Genomic DNA, 18,831 nt, shown 5'->3' with positions numbered 1-18,831 from the left:
ATATTAAAGATTAATATTAATATAAAATTTATTTAATAATATATTTAATAATATATTTTACATTAATATTAAACTTTAAATTATTTATAAACTCAAAATATAAATCTGCATTATTATAATCTCATAATGTAAATCTGTAAATCTATAATTTTAAGCTTTCTTTTTATTACTATATTTTTATTATATTTTATTATATTTTATTATATTATATTTTATATACTTTTTTTAACGTATTTAATGTTTGAAGTAAATATTAGTTATTTACTTTAAACATTAAATAGGTCAATGTTCATAAGTTATAATAAAAAATTATTCTTTCTTTATATTAATTAACAATAAAAAATTATTAGCTTTTCAGATTGCAAATATATTTATTGCATACACAAAAACTATTATTTTTGACAAGATATTACTGAGAATTGGTCAATTTTAAATTCATGTGCGTTTGCCAATTTTTACGCAAGGTATATTGAATATGATATTAAGGATTCACATCTTTGGAGATAAATCAAATTTTTTTCAAAACTCAGCATACACGTTGCCGACGCCAAGAATATTAATATAAGAACGTAGATCCCAACATTCATTGCGCGTACTTTTCGATTTTCTGTAGTATCCGATTGCCCGGCATCTTATATAGGAACACGTACAGACGGTGCGGACTAAGGTGTAGACGTAATATTCAGGCAAGTCCTGCACGACGTAGTCGCTTTCTACGCCAGATCTATCTCACGTGCACAGAATTCGAAGGAGCGTTGCGTGGGGTAGAACTTCAATTTCATGGTGTGCATGTATGTTCGGTGTATGCTCCTCGATATCGTTGGCGGTCGGAACGCAGAAGGATTACGTTGATCTCTGTTGGAAGAAATATTGCCATCCGAAAAATGAAAAAAAACATCGATATCTTCTTGCGCAGTATTTTTTTTCTTTGTCAATTTAATTCCTCTTAGATTCAATACTAGTTTATTGCACTTCTGTAATTATTAATAAACAAGAAAAGCATATAAAAATAAAATTAAAACGAAGAAGTATAATTAAAGTGTGAAAATAAAAGTATCATATTGTAATAATCAAGATAAATAAAATAATATTTATTGCAAATGTACAATATAAATAATATCACAAAATGTGTATAATACGCACAATATACAATATACACATATATAGTATTTCTAGAATTTAATTAAAATTTGTGTATTATTTTGGACATAATATGCAACAATTGAAGTACTAAAAAATATCTAACAATCTACATCTATATCACTATCTTCTCAGCGAAGCGTGAATAAAAAATTCTGGTGGAAGCGAACACTAACAGACTTAAATCGAATTCAACATCCATCTCTCCGGCGCTTCCTAGTTGTAACGTGGGTGGTTTGTTATTCTAACACGGAAGGGACGCCAACGCTGTTCTCTGCCAACTTTGCGTACAGAGTTATGTCCTCGCGGGCAAATGCTGCGCATAACTTCGCCGCGAGTGTCTGGCCCTACTCGTCCTGCTACTACTAGAATACTGCGGTATATCCTGCGGTGTAGATAATATTGAGTTATACTTGACAATAGCTTGTAGCTTCCTGTGATATCAATAAACGGAAATTATTATGTCGAGTATGCATACAAAAGAACAACAGCTATTTCTGTATAGATGTACTAAAAGAAGAGAAAAAGGAACATCTGCTATTATTATTATATTCATAATAAATATTCATAAGCATTACTCAAACATCTAATTCTAATTGTATCATTAAATTGTAACAGTTCAAATAATATATTGAAATACAAGTATATAGAGATAAAAGAATATGCAAATAACAATCGCATAATAGAAAAGGTAATATTTAATTTTTTAATTAAAAAGGTAATTATTAATTTCTCAATAAATATTTATAATAAATTAGAATTAAATTAATAAAAATTAGAATTAAATTAATAAAAAATAATTAAATATGTGTTTTTATGCAAAGATTTTTAAAAAATTTATATAAAAATAGATAATATCTGCTTTATATTGTATATACAAATTTGAGTGAAATTTTGCATAACAAGAAATTTATGACTAGCGAGTGATGGTTGTCCCATAAATAACTTGTTCCAATACAAAATGAGTTACATAGATAAAAATAATAACCCTATTCTCTTTTTTCTGTAACTATACCCGCAGTAGCACTAAAATTGGGTGCGCAAATTCGTGCCGAGCGAATCCATGCAACAATATTTCACGTTTGAAAGCACCGTATGCTTTTCCGATACCCGGCTGGTTTGTTTTCCTGTTTGCCTACACAAAGCTCAACGCTATTTTCACATTTCAATCTATCCGACTGCAGAAAGTCGTTACACGAGTGCAATCGACTGTTCCCGTAAGCAAAACATTTTTGTGTTTTTGCATTCTACTATCATCGAAGACGCATGTCCCTCGTGCTTCATATATGTGGCATTTGCCGAGTTAGACATTTCCACAAGTCTCTAAAACATAAAACTTGAAAAATTCTATTTCTATATTAAAGGTGGATGGTTTTATTTTATCTTCCTTTAAATAATATTTATATCGTTGATCAAATCAGGAATTAGGTATGAATTAAATCTCATATGATTAACAAGATTATCAAAAGAATATTGAAATTTTACTTTGTTACATATGCATAAAGAACTTTATTGTAATATATTTTTAAAAAACAGGTATACATATGTATAATCTTTTTATCTAATGTTTAAATATTAATGTGTTTATTAATTAATAAACACAAATATAATTTATTTATCCATGTTTATCGCCAGCAACAAAGCGAAGAAAAATACGCTATCGATCGACATAGTTCCTGAAAAAAGATCGTATCTCACTTGTGTTTTGCTCGATTTCCACTGTATACCACAAATTTATCGGGAATCAAGTTCCTTTTAGCCCTGCGGCGTTCAACGAACTTTAGATCTCGCGTGATTCGCACGTCGAAGATGCGGTTCACCACCATCGATTCGAAACTCGCACAACTCCGCTACCGTATCTCAAAGCGGTTTTCGTGCCCGTCAATCCGTTACCCTTCCTGCGACATAATAGTTGAGTACGCGAATAGTGAATCACAGAGTTAACGCATGATCAACGTTATAAGCGCGAATTTTTGCCGCAATATCACATTTTTTGCAGCTTTTGAGTGAAAAAATAACAGCGTTGTATCGACGTTTCAGACGGAATTTTATCGCGCCGGTATGAATATTGATCACTAGAACTGTATCACTACGCAAATTGAATTCGATCGTTGCAGATAACAGATTTGATTTTTGACGTTTTTTACGAAAAAGCGGTTCAAAGAAACATATGTGTAGTCGGGAGTTCATTTGATATTACGCAAAAAAATACAAAGAGATTTATATTTCATCGTATTTAAAAAGTATCGCATAGAATATGCGTGAATGTGTATGTTTTCGCCGTCGTACGTAGAAAACAGATCGACTTCCTGTCAATAAACCGCTATTCTACTATCAATACGCCATGTTCGTGCATAATGTGGATTTATTTTAATTAACGTCAATTTTCCCAATCCATCAGACATAAAGTAAATTACTGTATGCATCGACCATAGATGACTGTCAAACATACTTTAATTAGGATTTACGTACATTATACGTACATTATGTGTACAATAAGTTTGATTTCTGATCGTTGTTATTAATTGCAAAATAATTAGCCTTTTGAAAAGAGATAAATTATTTAAAACAGAGCAACCAATAATTTAACAAAAAGAATCCGCGATCATAATTTAATCGTGACTCGACCGTACTCGTTGTCAAAGACGATTAAAGCACTATGAATTTTATAACGATCGTCCAGTTATCGTGTTAAGAAAGCTTTACATTACGTTCACTTGTGTTGTAACGTAATGTAGTTCTGTACAAGCGACTGCGGACATTTGTTAGCTAACTAATTAACAGCAGTAAACGAATGCAAACTACCGAAAAAAGAAATTACACGGATACAATAGAGAATGCATACGCAAAGAAAGCGCAAGAGAAAAAAAGACAAGTTAGAAATGCTTGTTTACAATCGTGTTTTTGCGCGTCGGTAGCACGCGGTAAAGCGCACTGAAATTAAAACAGAGCTTATATATATATATATATATATATATATATATATATATATATAAGCCAGGTTATAGTCAAAAGAAAAATAGTAAAGGGATAAGTTCACATTAATCGCTGTTATTTTATTCAGGTGTTAATATATTTCATAATGAAAACTTTCATGATCTTTCATTAGTGAAAAAAAGCCGAGGATGTAAATATTGTAAGAGTAATAAAAGCTGTAATAAAATTGCAATGTTGCCATTTAAATGTTAAATGTGGATAATTATTTAATATATTACATATATCGTTGATATTTTAGTCATATCTTTAAATTTCTAAATTTTTATATTTAAATAAATAATACATGTGGATAAATGCATGTGTACGTGTATGTAATTCGAAAAAATTGCAAAAATTAAAATGTTTAGTAATAATGTAGAAAAGTATTTATTTTAAGATGCATCTTATTATTTCCTCTCTTTCTATTAAGCATTTTAACAAATGTGTTGTTTTGCATTTTATATATTAAATTTCTGTTAGAGTTACTATATAAATAAATAACTACATAAAGGAAATTATAGTTTTTCTAAATAAACAAGAAAATAATCAAAAATAGAAAAGCAAATAGAAAGCATAAAAAAAAACAGTAAATTTTTGCTACGTATTTACAATTGGAAATAATACGCCAGAATTACGAAACGAACGAGTGATACTCAGCGAAAAAGTTTCCATCTGTTGATTTACGCGGATTCCGGTGAAACTATCGAATGCAAAGCGCGGCTTCCAGTCTCTTGGAGTAGAGAAATAGCAATGCGAAATATTTCCAATCTTGAAGTTTCACGCCCGAACTTTTCGCATTGAGCCATTTCGCGCCCCCAATGTCTGATCCTTTCCTATGTCGCGCCTGCCATCCCCTACTCGCGTGCAAAGTGCACCCTTCGCGCTCCCATCGTGCTTGCTGCGTATGAATCCTCTGCCAGGGAAATAACAAAGTTCTTGAGCTCGAGACTGAAAAGTTCGCAGTGATTTTATCATTCTTTTGTCATTCACATAGTTCTTTTGTTTCTTGAGTTTGCTTGTGCGGAAACGAAATCGTGTAAATTTAGGGGTCACAAAGAATTTCAAAAGAATAATACTAGCCATTCTTTAATTATTTAAAATAATTATAGACGAGCATATAAACGAAATAAAATATCTAATTAAATGATAGTAAAGTTATTTGAAAGTTTTACGCTGTCTTGATATGTTAAGAATATTCTGTCTCACCATCAATTCTGCCTGTAAAAATTGTTCAGCAATTTTTTTATATAGAAAATTATTCATTAAATTTATTTTTTACATTTATCTATCGTTTATCTTTCGTTATTAATTTATATAAATATATATATATATATATATATATATATATACATATATATATATATATATATATATAACATAATTAAATCTCTTATTTTTATTATTATTTAATATATTGTTAAAATATGAACACAATATCTTTCATATATGTATACATTTTTGGTAATATAAATGTTGTAAATATTACAATATAATAATAATTTAGATGAAGGTATTAAAATCTCATGATAACCTTGCCTCTATCTTTCTGAGTCATATCTAGATATTCCAAATCTCCTCACACGCATTCCAGATTCCGCAACCATCAACGTCAAAGTCTCATGCATAATTTACTCCGTATCACGTAAGTGATCTGCAAAATTAACTTAAACACGAGCGTGCACTGTACACCAACTTAGAAATGTATATGAGAAATATTTATTGGTCTGGGCGAAAATGTTAGTCGAAACAATCGTATATCGATTACGAACGCTACAATCTAGAAAGGTGCAATACCCGGGAATTAAAACACGTTACAAGGAGAAGAAAAAAAATACAAAAAGAGAGTTGAATAAAAAGAAGATTGGTCCGTGTGAACGGATTTCTCCCTTTGTCTCCATGTTTTCTCGCAGGACTATCACGCTTCACGGGAGCTTCCGCGGCCGATGCTTTCACGGATTTCGCCCCGATTCCATCTATTTGCGTCGGTCGTCGATTCTCCTTCTATGCATAGCGTAAAAATCACATCCGCTTTTTCCCAGAGGGTTAAAGATCGCCTCTATAACAAAAATACACGTTGTTATTCGCGCAAATCTACTTACTGGCTTCATTGCATTATCGCGAACGTAGAGCGTCGAGTAATTTATTCGCAGCATTATATATGCATTGACATTTCTTTCTATCGCATCGGAATCATAAAACATCCGCGTGTAATAGATCAACGTATGACAATACATCATGTGATGTGTGACAAATGTCATAGTGACGAGAATATTGCTACTGACGCGCATTGCTTACAAGTGTAATGCGTGATCGCAAATCATATCGACTTCTCGCTCGGATATGTCGAAAAATTGCAATCATGACGCGAGAACATGTCATGTCCTAAAATATGCACTGGCAACATTTTTAACAACACAAAATGGAATTAAAAATATATATAGATACGTACATTTCAGATTTAATTCAAATATACCTAACAGCTTAAATAAATGAGAAGTATGCAATACTTTCTAAAATAATATATACATAGGAAGTTCCATAATTCTCATCTATTTAAGCTGTTATGCGAATATTTGAACAAAATCTGAAACTTTTATAATTATAAGCAACAACGTAAGAGCAGAGAATGTGAAAATTAATGCAAATTCGATCATTTATACGTGACAGCGATATATGTGTAGTAAATAATATAGATAAACGAATACATAAATATAACATATATAAATATTATTTATGAGATATAATATCCATACTGAATAGAATTTGTACCTGTGATAATTATGTAATGATGACGATATTTATTTCTACATGTGATTAATAGCGCTTTTATCTCTAATCATTGATACTCGTCCAGATGCTCGCTCGGATTCAACCCTTCGAGAGCATACATATCATTTCTTTGATCATTGATCGCCATCTTCACCTTGCTCCTATCTCTAGAGAAATTTCCATGAAATATTGCGGCCAGTCACATAACATGAATTGCGACTCTGAAATTTCCGATTCACTTACCTTCCATTCGCGTATTTACCTCCAAGTTTCCACTTACATGCATCCGCTTTATTCAAAAGATTGCAATTGAAAAAACTGAAAGAAATCAAAGAATGCTACAACGAGAAAGATTCTGCGCTCAAGCACTATTAATATAAAATATAAATCTTATTTTAAGCGTCGTATAAAATCCAATTTATGTAAAAATACTTTCGTTAAGTGGATCTCGATGGATCTTGCATGGAAATAATGCATAATTTCACAAAGGAAGACATATGGCAGAAATTTTGCAAATTCCTATTTCTTTTATGTCATATAAATTTTCGACGCGTTAAAATGCACGTGGCTGTTCAAGCGGAACAACGTCTTTGGAAGAACATTTCGAAGTAATTTTTCCTTCCAGCAGCGAGTCTTGGCGAAATGGCTCCGGTAAAGCTGGGCTTGCAGAAAGATCGAGAGAGAGAGCTTCGATTGTTTTTTTAGAATCCCTTTTTTTTTGAGTTCACGAGCCGCGATGGCAGTCCGTATGCCACCGCCGCGCAATTTCAAACGTTACGACGTCCCCGGAGAGGGAGAAAGCGAAGCTACAAAGTAATTTTTTCCTCACTTCTCTCTCTCTTTCCTCTCCTCATCTCGCCTTTTTGCGCGTAGTAGATATTCCCGGTGCAACTTAAAAGTACGCGAAACCTAGTTTGTCTCGCATGACCTCTTTTCAAGCTCCGCTACGCAGTTCAAGCGTTTGAATAACGAATGTAACAATGTTCTCCGTCCATAACGCGCAACGTTCTACGACATTTTCTGCATGAATACCATTCGCGTAAATCAAACTGCGCCCTCGTTTTCGTCTCGTATGCGTTACGGTTATTACGAAAAATTGACGCAAACGTTAATGCGAGTTAGCGAGTTATAAGCCTCTCTATATTTGCTCGTTCAAGGAGATTATTAAAATTCGGATCATGACTTAAATCATTTGCGGCATGTCGTCTTTTTATGCACGAATGGAACCAATCGCCAAATTGACGCGTTAATTATGAAACGGGCAATATCGCGGCGCCGCATACGAGCACGGAATATTGAATCGACCGCCCAATTTAACCCTTTGCGGCCCCTCTCATTCGGTGGAACAGATAGGATCAAATTATCTATTCATATAGCAAGAACGAAATGTAGAGCGGAATATATGTGACAAAGCGATGTTTGGATTAACAATTTTCTCTATATATAGCAATTTTCATTAAAATATCATTTAAACAGAAATAGATAATAATCACGATAAACGATAACAATTATTTAATTCTAATTACAAAATGAGATATATTTGCAGTATAATTTCTAAAGCATTATTAAAACATTTTTTCTACTATATATATATAATCTTTATCTTTTTTAAATGATGTAATTTAATTCATATGAATAATTCATACGAATAATTCATATGACACAATTAAAACACAATTAAAAAGTTAATAAGTTAATATATAATTTTTATAAACTACACTTAATAATTATAAACTACACTTTATAAATAATTTTATAAACTACACTACACTTTCAGAAATATCGATGCTCATATTATTTGAGCACATTTAGATAGGTGGTGGCGCTCTTCGACCACATTTTTTAATATATATTCATTATTACAATCGACATTTGGACGCAAGCCAATTTAAGAGCTTTTTAAAAGTTAAGCGTGACATATGCGACGATTGTTAGCAACGCGACTGAATAGATTCGACATCATCATCTTTATAATCGAACCAGCATCATACAATCGTTTGAACTGGCAGATGCAAAATTTTAACCACATCACATTTGCGTACTAAATTATTTTCTATTCATTAATTATCATGCGGTGGATGATGTCACAGTAGATTTACATGCCATTTCGATATTTTATTTGCTCTATTAAATTCGAATAGAATCGGAAAAAGTTTTTTATTGAATCATACATACACACATACATTATGTTGTTTTGTATAGACAATCAACCATCTGAATGATATATTATATGGAAAACATTAGAATTTTGAAAACAATGAATAAGTTTAACAATAATAAATTTTGAAAACAATGAAAAAGTTTAATAATAATAAGTTAAACAATAATAAATGACATCTTTACTTCTATTTTTATAATTGCAATAAAGTACAACATATAAACCGCACATCGAATAATATTGTGAAATGCTCTGAAAATACAGTGCAATGAGCTGCAAATTCCTTAATGATTATTGCCAACGAAAGTTAGCGTTGCGCAAATATTTCCGTAAGACCGCCGGAAGTTTAAACAATGTCGGGACTCTCTCGAAGTCTCGAAGCGGAGCGATGCGGCGCGGAAAACGCCGTGTATGGGCAGCCGAGTATGAACAGACCGCATTCCCGCGGTCAACGAATAGTGCGGGTCGCCGTTTGGTCGGCCAGTGGATACAGTTAGACGACATTGCTCAGCACTCAAGTAATTTTCGTTCTTTTGTACACGGCTAGAACGTCGAGTTGAGCTAATCTCTCTTGTACGTGAATCTCGCGACTCGTTTGCAGCAGGCATTTTCCAGTACGATTGATGTGCAATATCTGCTTTCGACTTAAGGCATTCAATCCTGCCGCGTAAAATCCAGAAACAAGCAAAGAAATTATTTTATTCCAAGAAATAATTTTTTTTTTTAAATAAGATACAAGATCAAAGATATTGCGAAAATAACGCATGATGAGTGAGTTTCCTTTATAATTAGTAATTGAAAAAAGCCATCAGTCACTTTTCCAAAAAGTTTTTTTTCCTTTGATGAACAGTTCGTAAACAGAATAATATACGGGACAAAGGAATCTGATCCGTTTGCATGCTATTTTCATATAATCCTGTAACACATGGTAACGTACCGCAATTCGTCCTGCGGATTACTGGCGGCGAAGATTAAACTCCGGCCATCGTGTACGGTTTTCCTCCGTGTTTGCAAGCTCGCCTGGCAAAAGGGCAAGTCCTGGAAAGTGAACAGCAAGGGCTTTGATACATTGCTCGAGAAATAATTTACTGTTTCGTTCTGTGAATTGCAAATCCTGACGACAGGCAAACATCCACCGGCATTGCTTGAATGAACAGGGGCTTAATAATTTATAATCTCTATCAAAGCTGTATGTCTCCCTTTCGTGAAAATATTACACGTTTCTGAGATCTCTGGTTTCATAGGATAGAAGTGTGCAGGAAATGGGCCGCAGAGCTCTGCGTACGACCATCCTCTTCGTGTTTTGTTTCCCTCTTTCGGTCTATCTTCATTACGCGAGGTAATCCCACAGGAACAATACGTTATTCTCTCGCCCGAGCGAATACCATACTAAATACATATATCAAAAAAACTTTTACTACGGTACTTTATTAACTCGCTTTATGTCATTATTGAGGTCGTTTATATTGCCGCCAGGCAATCTGTTTGACAAATTGTCTGATAAATATCTCTTTGATAGGGACTAATAATAGAATTTGTTATTTGTACTCAAACAAAAGGTCATACTTTTACAGTGTTTATAGCAACATAATATTTTAGAAAATATTTAAAAAATCTGAGTTATACATGTACATTTTGTAATAAATATAATCTGGTTTATTATAAATAATTAATTCATACGATATATTGTTACGTTTTCTAATTATTTTTTTATTCTACGTTACATCTAATTAATAGCATTTTATTTAATGCAAAATTTGCGTATTTTAATCAATGAAAGAAATCTTTCCATATTTTATAATATTTTAATAAATCATTAATATTTTCTTTATGCGTAAAAATAACAAAGATAATGAAGACTAATCTATTGCATTTACTGTATTTTATTTCAGAGTGGCGGTCAGAACGGTGTATGGACAGTAAGCGTGATTATACTGTCAATTGGCACTTGGGTGGGCAGAGTCGGGCCACGTCCAGCAGATGGGGAGCTTGCACTCCTGACGTCGCCGCGTGAGCGATTGGACACTGTTCGGCAGGTTCTTTCCGAGGTGCCTTTGATCGACGGTCACAATGATTTACCGTGGAACATCCGCAATTTCTTGCACAATCAACTGGCAGACTTCGATTTCGACAAGGACTTGCGTCAAGTCGCGCCCTGGAGTAAAAGCGCTTGGAGTCAAACCGATCTGGTCAGATTGCGGCAGGGCATGGTGGGCGGTCAGGTAATTATTAAATATAGTTAGATTGCAGCATCATTGTAGTCAAGAACAGATCAATAACACATCGCAGCCATCATTCACACACATGCAGCATCATTGTAATCAAAAATAGACGAATAAAACAATACAGCGTTTCTCTAAAAATAATCGATCCTGTAATAATATATTCTTTAATAAAAATGCTCGTGACAGATTTTTTCTTAAAGAGAATTAAAATTCTGTAAGTTTTTAATATCCAACATCTTGATAATAAAAATGTGAGTTAATATTTTAAAAAATTATGATTATTATAAAAAATCAAAATTAATTATCGTGCAAAATTTTCTAAAATAAATATTTAATTAGCAATTTTATCGTATTTGATAATGTTTTTTAACGTCAATCCAGCATTAGCGCCTGCGCAATTCAAGAAATAAATTATATCGGTGTGCAATGTATATGTATAAATAAGCAATTTAGGATTATCGGTCATTTCCTGGAGGCTATGCTAGAGATGACTGCTAGAGACGGGTTTCGGTTGTCGGCAATATTATGAGCGTGACGGATTGAATGCATCGATTATCGTCGCATACAAGCACTCAAGAGCTCGTTAGGTCTGAATGATGCGAGTATTAAGCGCATGTCATGCTTGCGCGTGCGCCCACACATACACATACACATAACACACACACATTATACATATTACACATATTGCAAAATATATATAGTGATTTAATGCATTTTATCGCGCACCAGGGTACTGTCGATACTATTTTTAGTTATTTTGGAATTTCAATAATACACTGCAATTACGTCTGCAATATTATTTTTCATGAAAATTTAGTTTTTCTAAAATAAGATCGAAAATAAAATTGTTTTTTAACATATCATTGATATCATATCATTCAAGTCCTAACATTAAGTGTATGTGTGAATGTATGTATGTGTGTGTGTGTATGCATGTGCGTATTTGTATGCATGTGTGAGAGAAAGAGAAAATACCCAGACAGCACAAAAAGGTCAAAAGATGTCTTAAAGACATCTAAAGAACTTTAAGACGTCTTTAAGTCGTCTTTTAGATGTCTTTTGGACATGTGTGCTGTCTGGATATTGATGTAAGGCTTTAACTTGCATTCTTTTGCATATTTTTTTATTATGTATATCATAAAATGTATTATAAAATATAATGTATTTCTTTTTTATTAAACAATCTACTAATTTATTTTAAAAAGTAATATAATGTACTTAAAAATTTGAATGCGTTCTTTTACATTTTTCTTGATACGTTTTCATCGCTTTTCTTTAAATGTCTTTATTCTTTAAATTTCTTTAATATATCAAAGAAATACTGACATAATTCTATTCACGACAATTATTTATGATAATTTTTTCAAAATAAAATGCAAGAAAGCAAATCCTAGTTTATTTTCTTAGAAAAATCTATGTAATAGGTATATAGGTCAAGTATATACGTCATGTCAAATTGCTTTTTTTCAGTTTTGGGTCGCTTACGTGCCATGCGAGTCTCAACATCTCAATGCAGTCCAGTTGACTCTAGAACAGGTAGATCTCATTAAAAGACTCATAGAAAAATATTCCCAGCACATGCAGTTCACTGTATCATCGAGAGGTGAGTATTGCTTATTATAATAGTGAAATGTAGGATCTCAAATAATTTAGCGCGTTCGACAACTTTATTCAATTATATTTCTAATTTCTAGAGATTTTGGAGGCTCACGGGCGAGGTAGAATAGCTTCCCTGATTGGAGTGGAGGGTGGGCATAGTTTAGGAAGTAGTTTAGCCGTTTTAAGAACACTCTACCAGTTGGGCGTACGATATCTCACACTAACACATACTTGCAACACACCGTGGGCGAAAAGTTCGTCGGTAGAAGACGACGATGAAGATGGTAAATTAGACGCGAGTTTGAAATAAACATCCTTTTCAGAATTAGCAGAACCAGAACTTACAAACTTAATTTTATAAACACTCGCAAGTATTTAAGAGATATCAAACAAAAGTTTGATGAAAATTTAAAGTATTTCTACCTAAATATTTTTTCTCCTCCATTTCTTTTCTAAATTATGAAATGTATATCAAGTTTTATTTCACATAGAATCTACTGTAATATCTTGCTATTTAAAGAAAAAATAATTATGTTAAAGTAAAGATAAATTATATATATTCTCTTTTATATTCATATTATTTAATTGATTTCAAAGATTTCAACTTTTTTAATGAATAATTACACAAAGAAAATAAACACCGAAATAATTTTGATATATCTTCCAGGCGGAGGCCTGACGACATTCGGTAAAACGGTAGTTCAAGAAATGAATAGGCTTGGAATGCTGATAGACCTCAGCCACACTGCTAGGGCGACCATGAGGGATGCTCTGAGGGTCAGTAGAGCGCCGCTCATTTTTTCACACTCCTCAGCATTCGCCATTTGTAATTCCTCTAGAAATGTACCCGACGACATTCTTAAGCAGCTGGTAAGTATATATATATATATATATATATATATATATATATATAAATACATTTTTCTGCGCAATCAAATTAATTCTTAATTACCTTTATTTTTTTCTTAATTTTTTTTTTAATTAATTTTGCCTAAAAGACTTAGAAAAGAACAAAATAAAAAAATGACTTCAATCACAATATAATCTTTAAAAAGTCAAAAGTATGTAAAATCATTGTAATGTAGTTTATTCTTTTTGTATAAAATTGTTTATGTTGCACATTCAATAATTATAGCATTAATATTTGTATAAGAATGATTCTTAAGCGCGTGAAAATCGGATTTTCTTGCATCAAAATTCGCATCTCGCAAAGCTAAACAACTTGATGAAAAAAGAACAACACGACATAAATAAAATTCTTTTGTTTTTTCTATTTACCTTTTTTGTGGTTGTTCTTTTCCGCGAAAGGATAATTATCCCAAGACGGCCAAAGTTTTAATAGCAGCATGAAACATTTAATGGCGATTTTGTTCTCTATTGTCGTTCTCTTTGTATCTCATTAAGGAACGCTGCTTACCTCGGCTCGTTAAGAAGCGAATTATCAAAATCGAAAATTAATGGCACCGAGTCGATGATATGGAATGCAATATCATGATAACGAGGTCTCTCTTCTCGTCGATTCTATCGATCTCTCTGTTACTCTGTCGTTATATTTGTTCCGTTTCCGGGGAAAAGGTGCAACCAGGTTACAGCTTCCTCTGTATACCGATGGAAATTACGTGTTACACAGGCTGGCTTGAAATTCCCGATGCGGTGGCGCGGAGCACGTTCAAATTATGGAGCATCAGAATTACGGGCTCTTCTTTATATCATCACGTGCTTGTTTCCAGGCTGATAACGGTGGGCTAGTGATGGTCACGTTTTACAATTATTTTGTAAAATGCGGACCTCAAGCTAGTGTCTCGGACGTGGCTGAGCATATATACTATATTAGAAACTTGATCGGCGTGGACCATATCGGAGTCGGCGGGGATTTCGACGGCATCAACAAGTATGTTAAAGACAAAATAAATCGATGGAATTAATTATTTAATAACAACTTTCAAAATATGTATCAAATATCATATTTTCCAAACAATTTGCATGTAATAGTATTTCAGCAACAATTTAAGCCGCACTTTAATTGTCAACATTAATATTATAAAGTTCTTTGATAGAGAAAATTTTTTATCTTTAGATTATTTTTTAATGAATCGTTATCATTTTTTTGTAATTATTAAACTATTCAAAAGAAAAACATGCCAGATTATATATGTGTAAAACATCTCTTCTCCTTTATCCAGAACTCCTCGTGGTCTTGAAGACGTCTCGAGGTATCCTGAACTATTCGCCGAACTTCTCCGTAGCGGAAAATGGAATGTGCTCGACCTAAAGAAAGTCGCCGGCTTGAATTTACTGCGAGTTCTCACACAGGTTAGGGTCGATTAAGGTCTAAGGTACAGTTGTATATGCATGCCACGGCTCGCTCTGACATGCCTTAATACCATCATAATTCTGTCGACGTAGCAATACATGCTGCTACGTCTCACGTGCACTACACGCTTGCACAATCTTTCTCAATCATGCTCATAAATTCTTCTCTATAAATATTTTACAAAAGGCAAGATTGATGATAACAGATTTTCAGCGATGAGTTTATCATTATCATTTCTCTCTTGCTATTATATAATAATCTTTAACAATAAAAAACGAGACAATATTTTTTAAATAAATCTAAATATCTAAAACAGTTAAATATAGTTTTATAAAATATTTAACATATAAAATATTAACATTATACTATATTATACTAATATATTGCGATTAATTAATATTAATACTGTTACACAGGTAGAACGTGTGAGGGATGACATGAGAACAGCTGGAGTTACGCCGTCCGAGGAGTATCTTTCAGATTCGCCGGATGCGATCGGTAATTGCGCTCTAGATATTAATTCCGTGCAAAGGGTCACGGAAGTCTGATCGATCGATTACTCCACGACATGCGAATTAATCTTATATGTGTACGGCCGTTCCGCGTAAATTAACATGGTCAACTCTGACCACAACCGGGTACGATAGCGCCGGTTCAAAGCGAAAATTCAATTATCTCGATTACACTGCGACCTGTACGCTCGCAAAAGTTCTTCGAACCTCGTGTGCGGATGCTCAATTAAACATCGTCGACATTTGCAAAAGCTCAAAATAAACCTACCTCGATACCTATCTTATAAAGGCGACGAGCAACGTGTATTGATTATGTTTTATTAAAGGAAATACGTTCTCATACGATACAATAAGATGTGGACAGAGATATTGCACTGTCAGTAAATAATTTTAATTATTAGCAAGGATTTAGTATAAACTTCCGTCTCTTTTGTATTCTACGAAAATCAAATATAAATTTAGTAATCTAATAATATGATTATTATTTAATTGGATATAATTCCCTTTCAATGTGATACTGATAAATCATACCTTTTTTATTAGCGGCCACAACTATAAAAATCGCAAATTAAATTATTAATTATGAAATAGTCTGCTCGTCGCCATTAATTATCCGTAACACACAGACAGTCTTCTTTATGATTCAATACCCAATACCAATGAATCGTTAACATCGTCTGGTCATTTTATTTTAAGATCTTCACTATTCTGCTGTGAACATTTCCACGGTCATGTAAATATCTGAACGATATGCGGAACGCTATCCAATATTTACGTGAAGAGAAAACGTCATCGTGATTGAACTTTCTGAACTTTGATGTCTTCCTCTCTTGGAAACGATCGTAATATGTGTGTGAAACTATGAACTCCGGCTGTATACCTTTCAACGTCTTCCTTCCCCTCATTGCAACAAAAACACGTACTTTATAAAGTGCTTATAAAAGGTTTATGGAAGAAGGAGACATCGACGTCGTGTTTCTACGAGCAACTTATAAAAATTAACAAAATTCTTCGAAATTTTACTTGCAATATGCAAACATTTTTTATTTAGCTCAATTCTAAATTCTGTTTCTGTTTAATAACTTAAGAATTGCGGGCTTTTCTTTACATTTATCACGTGCTTGTTTCCAGGCTGATAACTGCGGACTGGATGGTCATGTTTTACAATTATTTTGTGAAATTTTATGCGGTCCTCAAGTCAATATCTCGGACGTAGTCGTCACATATTATTTTCTATATTCATATTTCTATATAATATTTTCTATTTATTGTAACACAATTTTAAAATTTGTTTTTCTTCAACAAATCATTATTTAAAAAATTTTATTTATATTTTTCCATAAAAACTCTAATTGTGATCTCAATATCTTTAAAATATTCAAAATATCTTATCACATAATTTTTTTTACATTTTTAAATTATATTTTTATAAATTTTAATCTTTAAATCACTGAATATCTTCACAATTAATATATAAAAGTTACTACCTAATAATTGAATATTCAATCTTTTTTGTATAATTGTTTTATTGTTTTAAAAATATTAATTTATTATAAAATTAATAAATATATATAATTTAAAACGTCTTCTTCAGCATTATCATCTCAATAACTCTCCGAAAATCATTTACACAATCAAAGCTATTAAAAAAACACACTATACTTTTAAATAATCTCTCAGATTAATCTCTCAGAATAATTGAAATCTCCGATAAGAGAGAAATAAATTATCTATTTCTATATCTGTTAGTATTAAACTCAAACTTGCACACATATCAAAATCGCGAGATGTTTCAACTGCTCGTATTTTATACAGCAAGAGCCATTCTAGTTTTGCACAAATTTCGCTTTGTATAAAAATGCTCGAAGTGATATTCATTAAATCATTAAGAGTCACATAGAATTCGATATAGTGCTCGCAGTAACAGGTGTCGATGAGTACATAATTGAATGTACGTGTTTTTCGATGGATTATATTGAATGTACCGATCTACCGTTGAAGCGCCGCTCGGTAGTCTTCTTGATCAAAGCATCATCTAAAAGTCTTCGACGGGACGTTTGAGATTGCCTGAAACAATTGGCGAATCACGGACACAAAAGTCATCTCTTTCGTCAATTTGTTCCTGGTAATCTTCACATATCGCCGTCCACCTATCTGTGTCTCGTGTGCACTTATTATATAATTCGCGCAAGATGAATCTTCGATTGGAATCGTGCATGTGTGTGTGTATGGAATCGGAGATTTGATACGAGGAATTAATCAACTTGCGCGAATTATACCTCACTCCGTCATTGGAGGTAGGCGATAAATTCTAGGATATCAAAAGTTCCGTTGTATCTCTCGAATGAATTCTATATGAATAAATGTTTCTATTGTAAGCATTTGCTATATTTCTTTCTTTCTGATATACGTATAAAACAAAATATTTAATAAGATAAATCTAAATTTAAGAGATTTCTGTTTCTGAAAATACGGTAATCTTTGATTCTAAATAGCGCGCATTTAATATTTTTATATTATTAAAGGAAAGATTTTATATTACATTTATATTTATTTATACATTAGAAAAAACATAGTTTTATTGAATAATTTATATATGTTATATATTAAATGGAAATGCAAAAACTATGTAAAATAAACTTAATTTTATTGGCCAATTGCGATTTCTCTTACAAAAAGGAAACGACGTATTATACACATATCTCCTTAATAACATACATAATAATTACATTATGGAATGATGATCAACGCGGTAATGTAAAAAATAATAATATTATTTTATATATATATACAAAGTATAAAATATATTCCATAGGCACAATCGCTAACCGTTAATATGGCTAAAACTTATATCTAATGTCGAAATGAAGAAAATGTTATTTACAGACGATTCACAAGGTACACATGATCTACGCTGACTGATACTCAACACATCAGAGATGATCTCAGCCACTGTAAGCAATTTAATATTTTTAGTTCGTACATATAATACGTAAGAATAGAAAATAATAGATATTATATTCTTCATAAAATTTCTATGTACCTCTGACAAACTTAATTTTATCGTTCCATTTTGTAAAGGATCCTTGCTCTCGAAAATTCCTAAGTAAATGTAAAAATAATTTTCATTAATACAAA

The 18,831-nt window shown here is 32.3% G+C and overlaps 2 protein-coding genes across 2 annotated transcripts in view; one reads left to right on the top strand and one right to left on the bottom strand.

Moving 5' to 3' along the window:
- LOC105254464 (dipeptidase 1) overlaps positions 1–16,935 on the top strand; it is a 101,756-nt gene extending 84,821 nt beyond the window's left edge. The window contains exons 2-8 of the mRNA XM_011263147.3: positions 10,936–11,265; positions 12,739–12,871; positions 12,963–13,151; positions 13,535–13,737; positions 14,598–14,758; positions 15,051–15,180; positions 15,598–16,935. Of these exons, the coding sequence (XP_011261449.1) occupies positions 10,936–11,265; positions 12,739–12,871; positions 12,963–13,151; positions 13,535–13,737; positions 14,598–14,758; positions 15,051–15,180; positions 15,598–15,729 (1,278 nt within the window). The 3' untranslated portion in view covers positions 15,730–16,935. The remainder of the gene's footprint in view (positions 1–10,935; positions 11,266–12,738; positions 12,872–12,962; positions 13,152–13,534; positions 13,738–14,597; positions 14,759–15,050; positions 15,181–15,597) is intronic.
- A 1,388-nt stretch (positions 16,936–18,323) lies between these two features.
- The window catches only part of LOC105254462 (calpain-C), a 34,041-nt gene continuing 33,533 nt past the window's right edge, over positions 18,324–18,831 (bottom strand). The window contains exons 15-16 of the mRNA XM_011263145.3: positions 18,737–18,795; positions 18,324–18,645 (exon numbers count right to left, since the gene is read on the bottom strand). Of these exons, the coding sequence (XP_011261447.1) occupies positions 18,619–18,645; positions 18,737–18,795 (86 nt within the window). The 3' untranslated portion in view covers positions 18,324–18,618. The remainder of the gene's footprint in view (positions 18,646–18,736; positions 18,796–18,831) is intronic.

Source organism: Camponotus floridanus, unplaced genomic scaffold (genome assembly GCF_003227725.1).
Source record: "Camponotus floridanus strain SB8 unplaced genomic scaffold, Cflo_v7.5 scaffold61, whole genome shotgun sequence".
NCBI classification, from domain to species: domain Eukaryota; kingdom Metazoa; phylum Arthropoda; class Insecta; order Hymenoptera; family Formicidae; genus Camponotus; species Camponotus floridanus.
The sequence above is the reverse complement of the archived record's forward strand: the minus strand, read 5'-3'. Positions and strand labels throughout refer to the sequence as shown.